Source organism: Cavia porcellus, unplaced genomic scaffold, assembly GCF_034190915.1.
Source record: "Cavia porcellus strain 051 isolate PalLab524CR breed Dunkin Hartley unplaced genomic scaffold, mCavPor4.1 scaffold_23, whole genome shotgun sequence".
NCBI lineage: Eukaryota > Metazoa > Chordata > Mammalia > Rodentia > Caviidae > Cavia > Cavia porcellus.
Genome location: NW_026947506.1, coordinates 55,811,702 through 55,826,768, shown reverse-complemented (window position 1 = coordinate 55,826,768; position 15,067 = coordinate 55,811,702). Strand labels below are relative to the sequence as shown.

General features: G+C 44.5%; 1 protein-coding gene across 6 annotated transcripts in view; it reads right to left on the bottom strand.

Annotated features, from left to right (window-relative positions):
* Nucleotides 1-15,067, bottom strand: part of LOC100721498 (S-adenosyl-L-methionine-dependent tRNA 4-demethylwyosine synthase TYW1) — a 174,872-nt gene that overhangs the window by 75,632 nt on the left and 84,173 nt on the right. For all 6 annotated transcript variants that reach the window (XM_013148267.3, XM_063234465.1, XM_003465802.5 and 3 more), the window contains one exon: nt 6,829-6,964. In XM_013148267.3, the coding sequence (XP_013003721.1) occupies nt 6,829-6,964 (136 nt within the window). The remainder of the gene's footprint in view (nt 1-6,828; nt 6,965-15,067) is intronic.

The window sequence follows — 15,067 nt, the reverse complement described above, 5'->3', positions numbered from 1 at the left end:
GGCTGAGGCAGGATTTCAAATTCAAGCCCAGCCTGGGCAACATAGCCCAGGCTCAAAATAAAGGAAAAACTAAGAAAAGGCTGATGTTGTAGTCGGGGATTGCAAGGAGAACAAGACACAGAATTTATAGTATTCTTTTATAATAGTCTCCCAAAGAGTTAAATACAAGAAGTACAGGAAGTCTGTCCACACACTAAGACCCAAGGAATCCAGCTGAGGGCCTGGATCCCACAGCAATGTCCTGCAGGAGCCCAGGACATTTTTCTGAAGACTAGAGTCCACAATAATGACTCACGTAAGTCTGTATCATGGATCTGCGCTGGGAAGGCCTACAGGTCAGCGGTGGAAGCCAAAATGTCTGTGCCAGAGAGTGAAAGGTCTGTGTGGTGACAGGTGAAGGATTCTGCACGGGAGCCACGAGTGATGCTCAAAGTTAGAGCCAGGGCTCTTCTGAAAAGTACCACAGTCATCCTCAGCGATGAGCCCCAAGCTCCTCCAACAATGAGAACAGCCAACTTCACGTCAGGAAGCCAGTGTGACTAGAGATTGAACAGCACACATCTTCTCCTCCAGGACAGGAAGCAGTAAAGACCAGAGCGCTCCCTAAGTGAACCACAGCCATTCTCAGTGACAGCAAGGTCCTGAGCCCCTCTGAGAATGAGAACAACCTAGTTCGTATCAACAAAGAAGCTCAACAAGTTCCTCCACAAGAGGCAAGGGCAACGGGAGACCCAAAAACTCTTAAGTGCTTCCTCTCCAGGTCTCCATTCTATCCTGGAAGCAGTCCTCAGGTGGGCCTTCCACGGGCACCACCTGATTCAGTTCAGCCGGTGTTACAAACTGCCCACCGGTTATCAATCCACCAGCCGAGGATGCAGTTTAGCATGAAGGCCCAGAGTTCTTTGCCTGATACCAAACAAAACAAAACAAAGAACAAAGAACTTTACAACTGCCATGGTCACCACTCCAAGTGACATCAGGTGTACTCACCGCAGTGAAACTCGGGAACCTGACAGCCAGTGAATTCTGACAGTGAGACACAAGTGTGTGCATCTCTGTTCACAATGCAGCTGATCACAGCAGCACAGTGTTGACTTCTGAATTCTGTTAACAGCTACGAGCCATCTTATTTTCTTCGTTATGGTAATATTTATCCTCTAAGTTACTATTAGCAGATGCGGTTACATACTTTTAAAAGTTGATAAGAAAAAATGCCTTTGGTTTCCTCACTAAACAGCATTTGTGCTCCTGGCTCAGAGCTAACGTTCCTTATATCCCTAGCTTTCGTGTTTCACATTCACTCACCTTGCTTTCATCCTCTCTCTTTGTCCCACTCCATAAGGGCCTCGACACGAGACACCACACTTTCTTTTTGACACAGTCATTAAAAACCAACTGACAGGTCCAGTTTCTTTTTCATCCTACCTTGACCTTTCACTCTGTTATCTCTCTGGAAACTCGTGGCTCCCCTGAACTGTATGAATACGCCACGTGCCTGCATGGAACTGAACCAACATCTTCGCCAAACATTTCCCGGTCTCTACGTCTTTACCTTGAGAACATCAACATTTTTCTTCCCTGCGGTTCCTTTTTTGGTCTTTCAGCACTTCTTGGGTAACTTCATCCACATTCTTGCCTTCCACTACAATCTACTGCTAAAGAGATGACTCAAATCTACATATTTATGGTCCATCTCTACCCATACAAGCAATTATCTACTACACATCTGATTCCTCAGTGTGAACCTAATATGCAATACATTCGTATTTCCCTAAATTGGGCTTAGGTAGAAGGCAAATCTGGAGGAAATCTTGTTACCAGGGAATTTCCTGGGACTAGAGGGAAACAACCAGCTTGCAGATACTAGCTTTGGGTGCCACTGCTGGAAAGCTGAAGCGTAAGAGTCTTCTGATTCCAGAAATAGCTAAAACCAGAATATCACATTAGCCAAAAGAACAGGTAAAATGGCATGGAACTCAAGCTGGTGACTCTGACAGCCTCACGAGATCTGCACCTAGAGAAAAGGGTCCCACAGGTGACATGAAGGTATAAGGCCAAAGTAAGGCTTAATAAAGGCGAGAATAAGAAACAACCCCGGAGGGGCTGGGGATTTAGCTCAGCGGCATAAGCACCTGCCTTGCAAGCAGGCAGTCGTGAGTTCGGTCCCCAGTACCGATAAAAATGAAAAAGACAAAAAAAAAAAAAAAGAAACAACCCCGGACCAGATGAATTTACCACTGAACTTTATCAGACCTTTAAAAAAGAACATCAAAGCTCCTCAAACTGTTCATGAAATAAAATGGAAGGACACTTTCATACTCATTCTACAAGACCAGTATCCAGACAGCAAAAAGAAAAAACGACAGAGAGCAGTGGCGAACCTATGGCATGCATGCTGCAATGGTTGTTTATTATCAAAAGCCCTGCAGACCAACATCCTGATGAAGCCCTTAATGAAGCCCTTCATAAAAACTTTCAAAGCAAATTCAACAATACACTGAAAAGATCATACACCATCATCACATTGGTTTCACTTCAGGGATGCAAGAATGGTTGAGCATACACAAATCAACACACATAATACACCGTAAGACTGCTATACCACCCCTCAGTATATAGCTCAAATAACTAAGGTCAGCACGCTATAGAAGACACCTATGGACTCCATGTTTACTGCCACACAATTCACAGTAGCCAGGTATTGAGCCAGCCTCAATGCTGATCAATGGATGAATAAAGAAAATGTGGTATGTATACGTAATAGAGTATTATGCAGCCATAAAAAGAATAAAATTATGTCATTTGGAGGAAAATGAATGTAATTGGAGATTGTGGAGCTAAGCCAGACTCAGAAAAGTAAGTGTTGTTTTCCTTATATAGGAAACCTTAAAAAAAAAAAAAAAAGATGACATAAAAGTACAAAGGAAACTGTTAGACAAGAGGAAGGAAATGGGGGCTACTGGGAGAACAGATACCTTATTATGTGTATCTAAGAAAATGCTACAATATAATCAAGTATTTTGTAAAATTAGTATGTCTAATACATATCGCAGCTATCCAGACCACCAAGGCAGGCTATGGGCTGAGAACAGACTTTGGCACGAATGATGGGAAATAAGCCAAAAAGGCCAATAAGCAGGGGAGCCAGGGACAAGGGAAACAGAAGGGCTCGGCCTGAAATGAAGCAAGGAAGAAGGTGCTGGTGCCCTACTGGCCACTGGGTACACAGAGGCCCCCACACGTCACTGCCTCCTGCACCACGTTTCCCACATCTCTCCCGTCTCTCCATTATGAAAGCAGCAGTGCCAGCAGTGAAGAAAGGGGTCGTGCATCTCGGGCTGCATCCGATTTACCAATGCTGACATGCAACCAAGTGTCCACAATGCAACTGAGAAGAGCAGAGGCGCTGGGACTCCCTCCCAAGGGGTCAGCACAGGTGACCGTCAGGCTCCGAGATGAGGACAGGAACACTCCTGCTGCTCCCTGCTACCGGCCCAAAGCAGGAAACCAGGAAGATGGAAGATGACATTGTCTTAAAAATGAGTATCACGCAGAGACTTAACAGCATGGGACAATGCATTTGGCACGATGCTAAACAACAACAAAAAAACCAACACAAAAAAATGAACCATGAATGCAAAAGAGTACTTTCTCTAATCCCAAAAGGAGGACTGCACATGAGTACTTCGAATGTCAACAGTTACCACCTCGAGGCTAGAATTATAGCTAATTTCTGTCCTTATTCATGTTTCTCTTTACTTTCTAACATTTTCATAATCCACATATAATATTTTTATAATCAGAGCTAAGGTCAAATATTAAATACTTGCTTTGTAGTAAGTACCAGTCTGTTCAAGTATTAGGGACAGAGCCACCCGATTAATGTCAACTCAGCCCCCCTTAACAAGTGAGCGATAATGGGGTAAGGTCAGAGCACCCTAACATCTGTAGAGAGAAGGCAATGTTCGTTTTTTATATCCAAAAGCGTGTGATGCAGGTAATTATGTTTGTCTTTTCCCTTTTAAATGTGAGGTTTTAAGAATGTCAGTGCTACTGGTCGAACACAGAAAGTATTAAGTGCTTCAATTTCCCACTGGATCTCGACCTTGGCATAATTATGAGCCAGCAGAAACATACGGTCACAGTGCGATAGAGGTCTCCTGCTAGAGGTGGGCAGCGCTGGTCTTGCGCAGGGATTATTCTTAAAAAAAAAAAAAACTGGTAAGTAGCCATCACAGACAGAAATAGAAGCAGCTTACACATTTTCTGCCATTATCTTGACAGAATTGTGTTTTAGCCCCACACACTCAAATACCAATATACTCTTCTCCTCACATTGCATAGGAACATTCTGACGAAGGATAAAGATTGGGAATGTAAACACTGTACCTGCCAAGAGCCCAAAAACAAAGTACTTTACCTTCTCCTTTGGACAGCACTAGCCTAAATGAATAGATGGAAAGTGGTGGGATACAAATCTCCTTGTTTATGAGATTTAAAAAATTCTCTCCCTAGTGCTTTCCTTGCTCAGGTAAACTAAAATGCCCAGGTGAGAACCAGAAGATAACAGCAGGTGCTCTCGGTAAGATAGCTCATGTCGCCCTGCTCCTTAAAACACAAATGATTTCATATTTAGCAATAATTTTACAGCTGATAAATATAGCTGCAACTGACATGTTTACTTTTTAAGTGCTAAAGGCAGTAAAACAATCCTGTCTTTGTCTGTTTGGGTTTTTTTTGGAAACAGGATTTCAGCCTGTAGTTTAGGCTGGCCCTGAACTGACTAGCTGGCCCAGACTGACCTCAACCTCACAGCGAACCTCTTGCCTTGGCGTCCAGAGCACTGGGATTACAGGGTGTACCAGCACACCCAGCCAACAATCTTTTCTTAATGCCATCTACTATATCTCACTATATCAGCTATTGAAGAAAATAACAGCTTGAGTTAATTTAAAGAAAACCTTCAAAGAGCAGCTTCCAACCACAGACCTTTCTTAAATGGCAACACCGGCAATACAAGAATAAAAAGCATTAACTTTCATTAATGTGTAGGCAAGTAGTTTAAATGGCCTAAGGCAACCTTTCCACCTGGAATTACAGGGAGGCCACAGTGATGTTCTGTTTAAAATGCTTCTGTGTTAGAAAATACTGGAGAACTTGCTATCACTGCATTACCACCAAAGAAACAAACCAGAGTCGTCACAACTGGACTTCCACAGGCTCATCCAAAGGTGAGAAGTCCTTTTGTGGAAAATGTCAGCCAAAGAGAAAAGTAAGCTATGAAGCAATTCTGCGGATGCTTTCTTGGTATCGACCACACTCCGACTCAAACCCACCCAGGACGACAATCTCAGATGTGCTGCAGTGTGTGCGAGCTCCTAGTGCTGAGCTGCCACTAAACACACCCTGATTCCAACATCTGTGTCTCCTGTGCAGGTGCCAGTGAAGAGGATACAGCTGAAGGCAAAGCCCAAAGACAGGGCCTCTTTAGGAGCCCAACAAGCACTGTGCCCTCTAGCTTTGCAAATAATCCAAGATGGCTTAGAAATTAAAGTACTGTCTTTCCAGATTTTTGTAAACAATATCAGTGTCAATAATTTAAAAAGGCCTCAATTTAACTTCTCAGGCCTAAAAGAGTATTAAAAAAATTAAATACCTGAAGCCAGAAAAATACATACAACACACTATTAACTCTACCAAGCTTCTATTCTTTCATTCTTTTAAAAGCATTTTTTTATTGAAGTCATAAAATGTGCTGTGCTGTGCTACAGAACTCAGGCATGCACAAAGGATCCAATTTGGAAGAGTGCACCAAGGATAAACAGAGGAGGAAAAGTCTTTACAGATGTTAAACTCAGAACGACAGATACACAGGTAACTGCAGCTGAAACAGTCTGTACGTGGAGATAACGAGGAGGGTGCACAAGATCTCCACAGTGAAAGAACGAAATGGAAAGGCCTTGCAGGATCCCACCAGAGGGCTCCCAAAGACACTGAAGAAAAGCGCAAGCGCACAACGAACAAGGAGAGAGGGAGGCCGTGGAAGCGGAAGCGGAAGCGGAAGCAGTAACCCTGGACTGCTGAAGACACCAAGTCGGCTGACCAACACTGTGGCCAGGTGGGGTTGGGTTTGGGACGTGACAGTCCAAGCTGCACAAAGGACAGGAAGGGATATCTTCTGGGACAGTGACTCCTGAATCCGGTTAATCCAGTGCTACCTGAGACGTTCAAGGCACAGCCTCTCAACACCAGGCACAGGAAACTGTCAGCTCTGGGAATACAGCCACCTTTCTACATGCATGAAGAGCAAACGGTACGTAGCAGGCATAGAGCCACAAACCTAAGGGAACCTCAGTAAATTCTCACTGAATTTGGAAAATGTACTAAATGTTCACATTCCTGAAAGGAGGAAGTCTTGTGCTGAATGTGATGGGACACACCTGTAACCCCAGCAGTTGTGAGGCTAAGGCAGGAGGGTCACGTGAGCTCAAGCACCGTCTGAACTACATGGTGAGGCCTTGTCTCAAAAAAATAAAGTAAAGGAAGTCTTAAAAAGCTAAAAAATTGGCCGGGTGTGGTGGCTCATGCCTGTAATCCCAGCATTCGGGAGGCTGAGGCAGGAGGATTGTTGCAAGTTCAAGACCAGCCTGGGCTACAAAGTGAACTCAAGGCCAGCCTGAACTGCATAACAAGACCCTGTCTCAAAAAGACCAAAAAAAAAGCTACAAAATGATTTAGTCTTTATTTCAAAAAAAAAAAAAAAAAAAAAAAAAAACGAGAAAATGCTCCTCCATTCTTTTTTATTTATTGTTAAGACATAATTCTTACCTTTGCTGCTAAGGCCTTTAAACTGTCAAGGAATCTTTGCCAGAAATCCTTGAAGAGTGGGCGGTCAATTTTCTTCAGACTATCTTTGGTGCTGGCATCCACACTGACATACAGCTGAGTAACTGGCTTCAGGTTTCTTGATAATTAAAAAGAAGAAAAGAAAATTATGCCTACCGAGGCTTTTCATGACACAGGATTTATAATCTGTAACTGATGTGGTGACTAAATATTTCTTTGAGTCCAGAGGTGTCTACTTTGGCCCAGAAAACTGAAGTAATGACTGAATAAAGTAATAGACTCCCTGGCTATTTATTTTAAAAGACTGGCACCACCCCTAATAAATTAAAAACATTAATTACTTGAAATCATTAACGTTTGCAACACTAGTTTTAAATGGAAAATAAACAAATTAAATCTAACTTTGGCAACAGCCTGGCAGTTAGGGGAGCTCTGAGCCCTAGCTTTTCCTGTGAACTCTGCTATCTAGACTTCCACAGCTGAAATCTTGCAATTTCTTGTAGGTTCCAGAAGCAGAAGTGGGGTTAAAGCCAAGCCTGTGTGAGCATGCAGTGACCCATGGGCAAGTTTTAAGCAGAGCTGGAAAGGCACTCGGGAGAGAACTGGCTGCTATAGACATGTACTACTCTCTGCCACTAATCACCTTCCAGAAATACACTCAGTCTAGACTTCTCACAAATCCATAAGCCCTACTTATCTATTAGCTATTTTGCAAGTTATGCTTTACATCTACAAAGCCTCTTCCTGTCTTCAAGTGGATCTCATAAACTCTGCTCTTCAGTGAAGTTAGGACTAGAAAAGAAAGAGATGCCCTCTTAATAATCCTCTTACCAAATTCTCCCACAATTAATGTTTTACAGTTCTTCCACAAAAACCTCCAGAATGTTGTTCATGTTATTTTTGTTTCAAAGTCCATGCATTTTGAAAGACAGAAATAACTCACTTGCCACAGAATTCACCATCTCAAAGCAATGTGTGCTATTTACATCAGTACCAACCTTATCAATCACTTAATCTTACCAAGTCACATAAGACCTTGAGGGGCTGGCTTTTAATCCAGCCTCATATACAGATACTTAAGGCTACTTGGGGGGTGGGGAGGGCCAAAGATCAAACTCACAACCTTGTGCTTGCCAGGCAGGCCCTTATGCCGCAGAGCTAAATCCCCAGCCCTCTTGAGGCTACTTTTTAGTGAACACGTTGACTTACGCAGGCAAAACTTACGAGAATGGAGACCAAATAAATGTCTGCAATGATCCGGCTTAATGACATACAAAAAAATAGGAATTATCTAGACCTGAAGTTATTGAACATGGAGCTCTGACCAAAGGGAGGAGACAGATAACTCAAACACAGGCAGATTCCGATTGTTTTAACCCTATGCAATACTGATCTACACAGGGAAGCCTTACAGGCTCTGCAGTATGTCACTGCACCGATTACTGAACATGCAAACTAACAGCGTCTGTATAGGCGCCTTTTGTCTCATCGCTCCCTGTGTGGGAGACCTCCTCACTAACAGACAAGCTATGCTATCTTAACTGGTGCCAAAAAAAGGCTGCTAGCATGTTTCCTGCTCGCTCTCACCATCTGATACTTGCAGGACACTGGCCTAAAGCTTAATGCAAAATGAGAAGGGCCTGACTTCTCCACTATACCTCCAGAACTACTAAAGATGATGAACAGTAAATCGCATGGGCCATATGTCTTTTATAAACAGCTGTCACTTTTACAGAAAAGAAGCCCTGGGCGGGACACTAGTAAGGAAATTCTAATCAATACCAAATATCTGAAAGTGTGCAATCAAGGAAGTCTATAGCTCTTCTGCCAGGAGCAAAGAAAGGATGGAAAAGAGGCTTCTAGAGCACGTTGCTCAGAGGCTGGGGGGAGGAGGGGGTGTGTGTCCTAGGCCTAAGACCTGATTTCTTCTTAATCCTGGCCCTATGCAGCAGGACAGGCAACAAGGCTCCCAGCCCCGTCATTCATCTGTCTATATGGAGAATGCATCACTTTAGTTTCCAAAAAGCAAGACAATGTTGTATCATTAAAGTCCCCATAATAATCCTCGTGTCTGAGAATCTCACATTTCTCCTAAAATTAAAAAGGATAATATTTGGGACATACAACCTTAAACTCTCTCCTCAGTAAAAATGTCCAATAACTCTTGATGTGATTATTGCAATGACCTTTCATCTTAATTTTATCTAAGTCAATAATGATCTGATGTAGAAATGCACTGATTATTGAACATAACAATGCCTTTCCACCTTTTCCTTTCTATGGAGATTATTAAACCTCATTCTTTCCACCAAGGAATACAGCTCAGTAGGTAGAATGAGGCTTAATAATATCTACAGAAAGGAAAATGGAGATTTTGTATTTGTAAGAAATCCAAACAAATAAGAAGTTTGATTCTCCCTCTAAGACAAAAAAAAAAAAAAAAAAAAAAAAAAAAAAAACACCAAAAAACCAGAATGGTCCAAACATCCGATGTTATTAAAACTCAAATCTCAAAGCAATCTGGGGCTGTCCGCAGCCCAAGTAATTGTGGACACTGCGCTGTGCCGCCTCCTGCATCCTCTCTTAATTACTGAGTCCTCTCAGAAAAGCCAGGGAGCTGCTGCCTAGCCCCATTTTCAAGACAAAGCCGCAGTGAAAGCAGCTTGTGCCATTCCACACAGCTCTCCCAGAGGCTTGCAGCCTATTTTCCTGAGCCTGCACGGCAAAATTCACAGCCTGGCTCAGTGCTGCAGTCCCCACAGCCAGAGGAAACAGTGTCGCCCATGCTGCAGACTCCGAGAGGGCGCGGGTGACTCAGGAAACATAGGACATTACTGTAGGCTTGAAAAGACCCATGCTAGGAGCCTTCAGGAAGAAATGGTAAACTTGGTTTCTTTCCCAAGCTGTGTTCTCATCCCAGCCACAGCGACGCAGAGCGCAGTCTGCAACACGCAGACTCAGACGGACAAGGCCAGCGGGGCGGGCGCAGGGCTGTGCTAGGGCGACTGCGGTGGGAGAAACTGAAGACCGTGACTTTTGAGAATTAAGAAAGACCTGACAGTAAGGTGAAAACCATACTGAATTCTGAAGGACACATAGCTCCGGGATAATTAAAAAATCTCCCGCCATCCCTAGCCACCCCCGGGGCTCTAATATAGCAAAAGGGACCAGAAGCTGCCTGCAGCCAGGTCCCACAGCACAGTGAGGCTCAGCTGACTTAAGATCTAGACAGCCTTGGCAGGCCTGGTGGTGCACACCTGTAATTCCAGCACTCAGGAGAAGGCTGAGGCAGGAGGATCATCCTGAGTCTGAGGCCAGCCTGGGTTACATAGCGAATTTAAGGCCTGAACGACATAGCAAGACTGGGTCTCACCAAAACAAAACATCTCAGCAGCCAGTGACCCAGGCGGCCAGTGTGAAGAAAGTAATTGGCCTCAGGCTGAGGACTGACTTGAAACAGTGGCACACTGCTGTTCTCGCCTGGTTTTTCCCTCCACCTCTTACCAGTCTGACAGACTGTTACCCAAAGTCCATACCCTCCAAAACTCACAAGGTTGCATTCTACGTTTGAAGCAAAATCAGTCTTACTGCGGGGCCACTTTTATCCCTGATTTTTCCATTTGTGTGAATAAGCCTGTTTTGTTGCAGAACTCACTGTGCATGAAGCATGGGGTGCTGGGGGACCACATAAAACAGACTGTGCACGCTGTGCTGCCTTTTTAAACTCCAAAAATGAGCCAGGCATGGTGACGCACACTGAATCCCAGCGGCTAGGAGGCTGAGGCAGGAGGATCCCTGGGAGTTAGAGGCCAGCGTGGGCTACATAGGGAGTTCAAAGCCGGCCTCAACTACATAGGGAGCACCTGTCTCAGAAGCAAAAACCAACCTGGAAACACTGAGGCAGAGGAAAAGATACTATGGACAGGAACCTCTTGAAACTTACCCCTAATCAATACACAAACAGCTTTTTCAACTTTTAAAAAGTATCATTACTGCAGAAGACGACATGGAACAGCACAAGGCTTTTCTTCTGTTCTCCGGAAATACTCTCCTTGGGTTCTTTTACACATTTTAAAATAGTTAAAGTCTGTGTCCATTAAGTCCAACATTTCATCTTCCTCAGTCAGCTGCTATGAGCGGCTTCCTTCTGTGTGTGGGTCATACTCTCGTTTCTTTATTTTGTAATTTTTTTCTTCATAAAAACTAGCATTTTGAAACTTTGAAATAATATTACAAGGCAACTCCACCAATGAGGCACCTCTCAACACACTGCTTAGATTTAGACAGCCCTCAAAGCCCACTGTATTTGGAGGTGGGCTTTTGCTGGCCCTAACTTGCTATTAGGCATGGGTCACTGGGGTGCGACCTGGGAGGGTGCATCTCCCTACCCGGCTCCTCCCTTTCCTCTCTGCTTCCCGGCCTCCGTGCCGTGAGCAGCTCTCCTCCGCCAGACCCTTCCACCATGCTGTTTCTGCCTTGAGCCACATGATTACAGACTGAAATTTCTGAAATTGTGAAAAAGACACTTCTCCTCCTTTAAGTTACAGGTGTGGGGTATCGTGTCCCAGCATGAAAAAGTGGCTAACACAACACAGAAAACTTTGGTTTTGTTTTTGCTTTTCTAGTTGCTGCTGAGCTAATTCTGTATTCTGTGTTATATCTGGCCACTGAAGGTTGTTCAATTACTAAGTGGCCTTCAATTACAAAGTTGACCCTATACCCTTATAAAGAGGAAGACACTTGAAGAATTCAGATGCCCACAGGGAAGAACAAACTGGTTCTCTGGGTTCCTCACAGGGAAAAAACTTCAAGGCGCTGTGGGATTTGTGATTCTGCAACTTTGTTTGTTTGAGTTCCTTTTGAGACAGGGTCTCACAGTGTAGTTCAGGCTGGCCTCGGACTCACAGCGATCCTCCTGCTTCACTCTCCTGCGTGCTAGGATACAGACATGCGCCACCACGCCCAGCTAGTCAGCCACTTTTAAGAGGGAAAAAAGTTGTTTGTACAGCAAAATTCAGATCGCATATGTAACACGTAAGATTCTCTCCTAACTCCAAGCAATACACTTTCCTTCATGTTTCTTGGACCATATGGCACTCTGTGTAACCTTTTCACTACTCCTCTTTTGTTAGAAATAGTAACAGAAGTTTCTCCTCTATAAGAAAATCCGCAGTGCAGTTTCTCTGACAAGTGGCACATGACACTTGGCTTCAGGACTGAGGCGACAGAAAGACAAGGTTAGAAGCACGGCAGACTGCAACGCACAGGCTCCAGGTGACAGATAAGTATCACCGGGCTCTTGATGATTCTTGCCAGTCATCTTTTTTTCAAAAACCAGAAGCTCAGATTTTATACAAAATGTCTTGATTTTAACTGTTGGCTCAAAATGAAAAAACAAAAAAGCTTTTAAACATGATGTAGAAAAAAATAACTTATTTCTTATTGTCTGCCAGCTTCAGATTTCTAGGTTTTGAGGATTAAATGGATTGCATTCTTCTGGGGTAACCACACAACTATAATTTTCTTTTTGTAAGGGGTTCTTTTTTGAGACAGGATCTGTCTTTGCAGTTCAGGCTGGCCTTCAACTCACTTTGCAGCCCAGGGTGGTCTTGAACTCACAGTGATACTCCTGCCTCAGCCTCCCAAGTACTGGGATTACAGGCAAGTGCCACCTGTGCAGTTCTGTAAAATTATTCTCTGAAAATCTGACCCTTAACAGGTTCAAGGCTACAATCCCTTGTGCTGTGCTCACACTGCATACACAGCTATGAGCCCCTCATCTCCCTGTGTCTCTGCCCCTTCACCCTGTAGCTTTGAGTGTCCTCTCCAGGACTGGTGCATCAGGGTGACTTGCTTTGGCCAGCAGGAAATGAGCAAATGTGATATAAGTAGAGAGTGAAAGACATCTGTGCTCTGGGCTTGCTCCCTCTTGCTGCTCTCTGCCCCCATGGAACAAAATTCAGAGTGCCCTGTGGGAAGACAAGAGCCCACATGAATAGAGATGCCCGGAGTCCCAGCAGAGGTCATGGTAAACCAGCCACCAATGTCATGGTTTATGTCTGTGGCCCCAGGCCTCATGTGTTTGCACTGTGCATTTGTGAGTGGTTCATTGTCCAGAGCTTGGATTGATGATGTTAGTGCTACACCCACCTGGGGGGTAGAGCCAGGACGTAATGTAATGGCAGGAAGAAGGTGTGTCTTGCTCTCTTGCCGGTTTCTGCCTTGCTGTTTGCAGCCACCAAGAACTGTGGCCCCGCCATGCTTTGGGGCCAACTGAGTATGGACTGAAACCTCCAAAAATTGTAAGAAATAAACTTTTCCTTTCTCAACTTTGGCCCTGAAGTAGTTTGTCTCAGCGATGAGTAAAAAGTAGCTAAGACACTACACTAGGAGACCTGCCAACTGACAGAACACCTGCGGCAGTGGTCTGGACCAAAAGATCCAGCCTATATGAATAAATATGAGCTTCATAAATGACAGTTTGAGCCATGCAGCTGAACGTTAAGCCAAAGACAGCTGATACATGCTAAAATGTCTCATGCCTATCAAGAGATCATGGTAAAGACACCTGTGGTTCATCTAAGAGGACTTTTTCCTGAGAATGGCTTTTTTCTTGTCAAATCATCAACATCATCTTACACATTCTTACCACTTTTTCTAACCTGTCTGCCCAGTTGCATAAAGCGACTAACACAGTGCAGCGTCTCATCCGCTTCCTGACACGACGAGCAGCCAGCAGGGATGTGTACAACGCTGGCTCTCGGGACGCCTTTCCAAGAAAAGTCCCTCAGGAAAAGAACGATTGACGGGAACCACTCCCCCTGGGCCTGGAGGGAGACTGCGCCCTCCGAGAACAAGGACCCTGAGAAGGCCCCCGAGTGGAATGCCTGCATGTGGGTCCCGGGAAGACCAAGTGACGAAGCCAAACCCAAACTGCCAAACTCACCACCTCTGCATACCCTTGTGTCTCTGAAAGAAAGAGGTCAATGACAGCTGTCATGTGATCCCTACTCATTAACAGGACTGTTATCTCCACCTGGAGAATCATTTTTCTGTTTTCTCTTGGGCCACATGGAAAATGCTCTTAGATCAGAGAAGTGTAAAGTCATGAATAGGAAATGTACAAGAAAATACAACAATACAGTGTTGTAAGTATAGTGACAATAAGTATTTGTTTAAATTACTACAGTAAAACACACACTGCCATGAATCCCCCAAAAATATTCCCTCTGGCTTTGGACACTCTTACCCCCCTAGTTCTTGCCATTTTGCGGAGCAGTGCTGGAGGTTCTTTTTTGTGTCTTTACAAACTAGGATCAAAAACACAAAAACTGAGCAGCATGCTGCTGCTGAGGGCCACCCAACAAACGGGCCCATGAAAACAGGACGCTGTGTCTGCATCCACCTCAGTCCCCACATGAGCACTGAAAGCACGAGGCCATGTATTCTAATTACTCCTTCTGCTTTTTCCTGAGCTCAGGGAAAAACTTAAAAATCATAAAAGTGAATTTCTGTATCCAGCCTCCAAACCATTCAATCAGGACCTTCAATGGCCTTTAAGCATCCAAAAATGGGTTGGTGACATAACTCAGTTGTAGAACATTTGCCTACTGTGCTCCAGGCTAAGAAAAACAAAAGCAAAAAGATGCTACCCTTTCTTTCTATATTATTCCTCAAAAAAACTAATGCTTCCATGTTTAAAATTCTGCATCCAGTAGCTGAGAAATGTGCCTCTGCTCGCATCCATCCAGGCAGCACTCCCTCTGAGTCACCTCATCTTACCCCAAACCTGCTCCTGCCCCACGTGATTCCTGCTTGGTAAGGTTCCCGCTGGTGCAGGTCCCTCAGGTCCCAGTTTGGCGCAGCTGGAACTCTCCTCGTTCTCCTCGTAATCACTCTGCCATCCTCTGTGCTGGACTCAGTCACACAAGCTTCCGCCAGTCTTATCTATTGTGCCTCAGCTGTGCCTTTATTTTAGATTCCTCGTTCTGTCTTGCTTCCAACTCATAGCTCTTACTGAAACAAACATAATGGTCTCCCATCCGCATTCCTGCTTCCTGTATGACCCATTTTGTACCATGCTAGCAGCCTCATGTGCAAGAACCAAGGTTTCTGAAGAACAGCACTGGACCAGGAGTGTTGGTGCATGGCAGTAGGGAGGCTGAAGCAGGAAGACTGCCCTGAGTTCAAGGCCAGCCTGGGTTATACAGTGAGTTCAAGG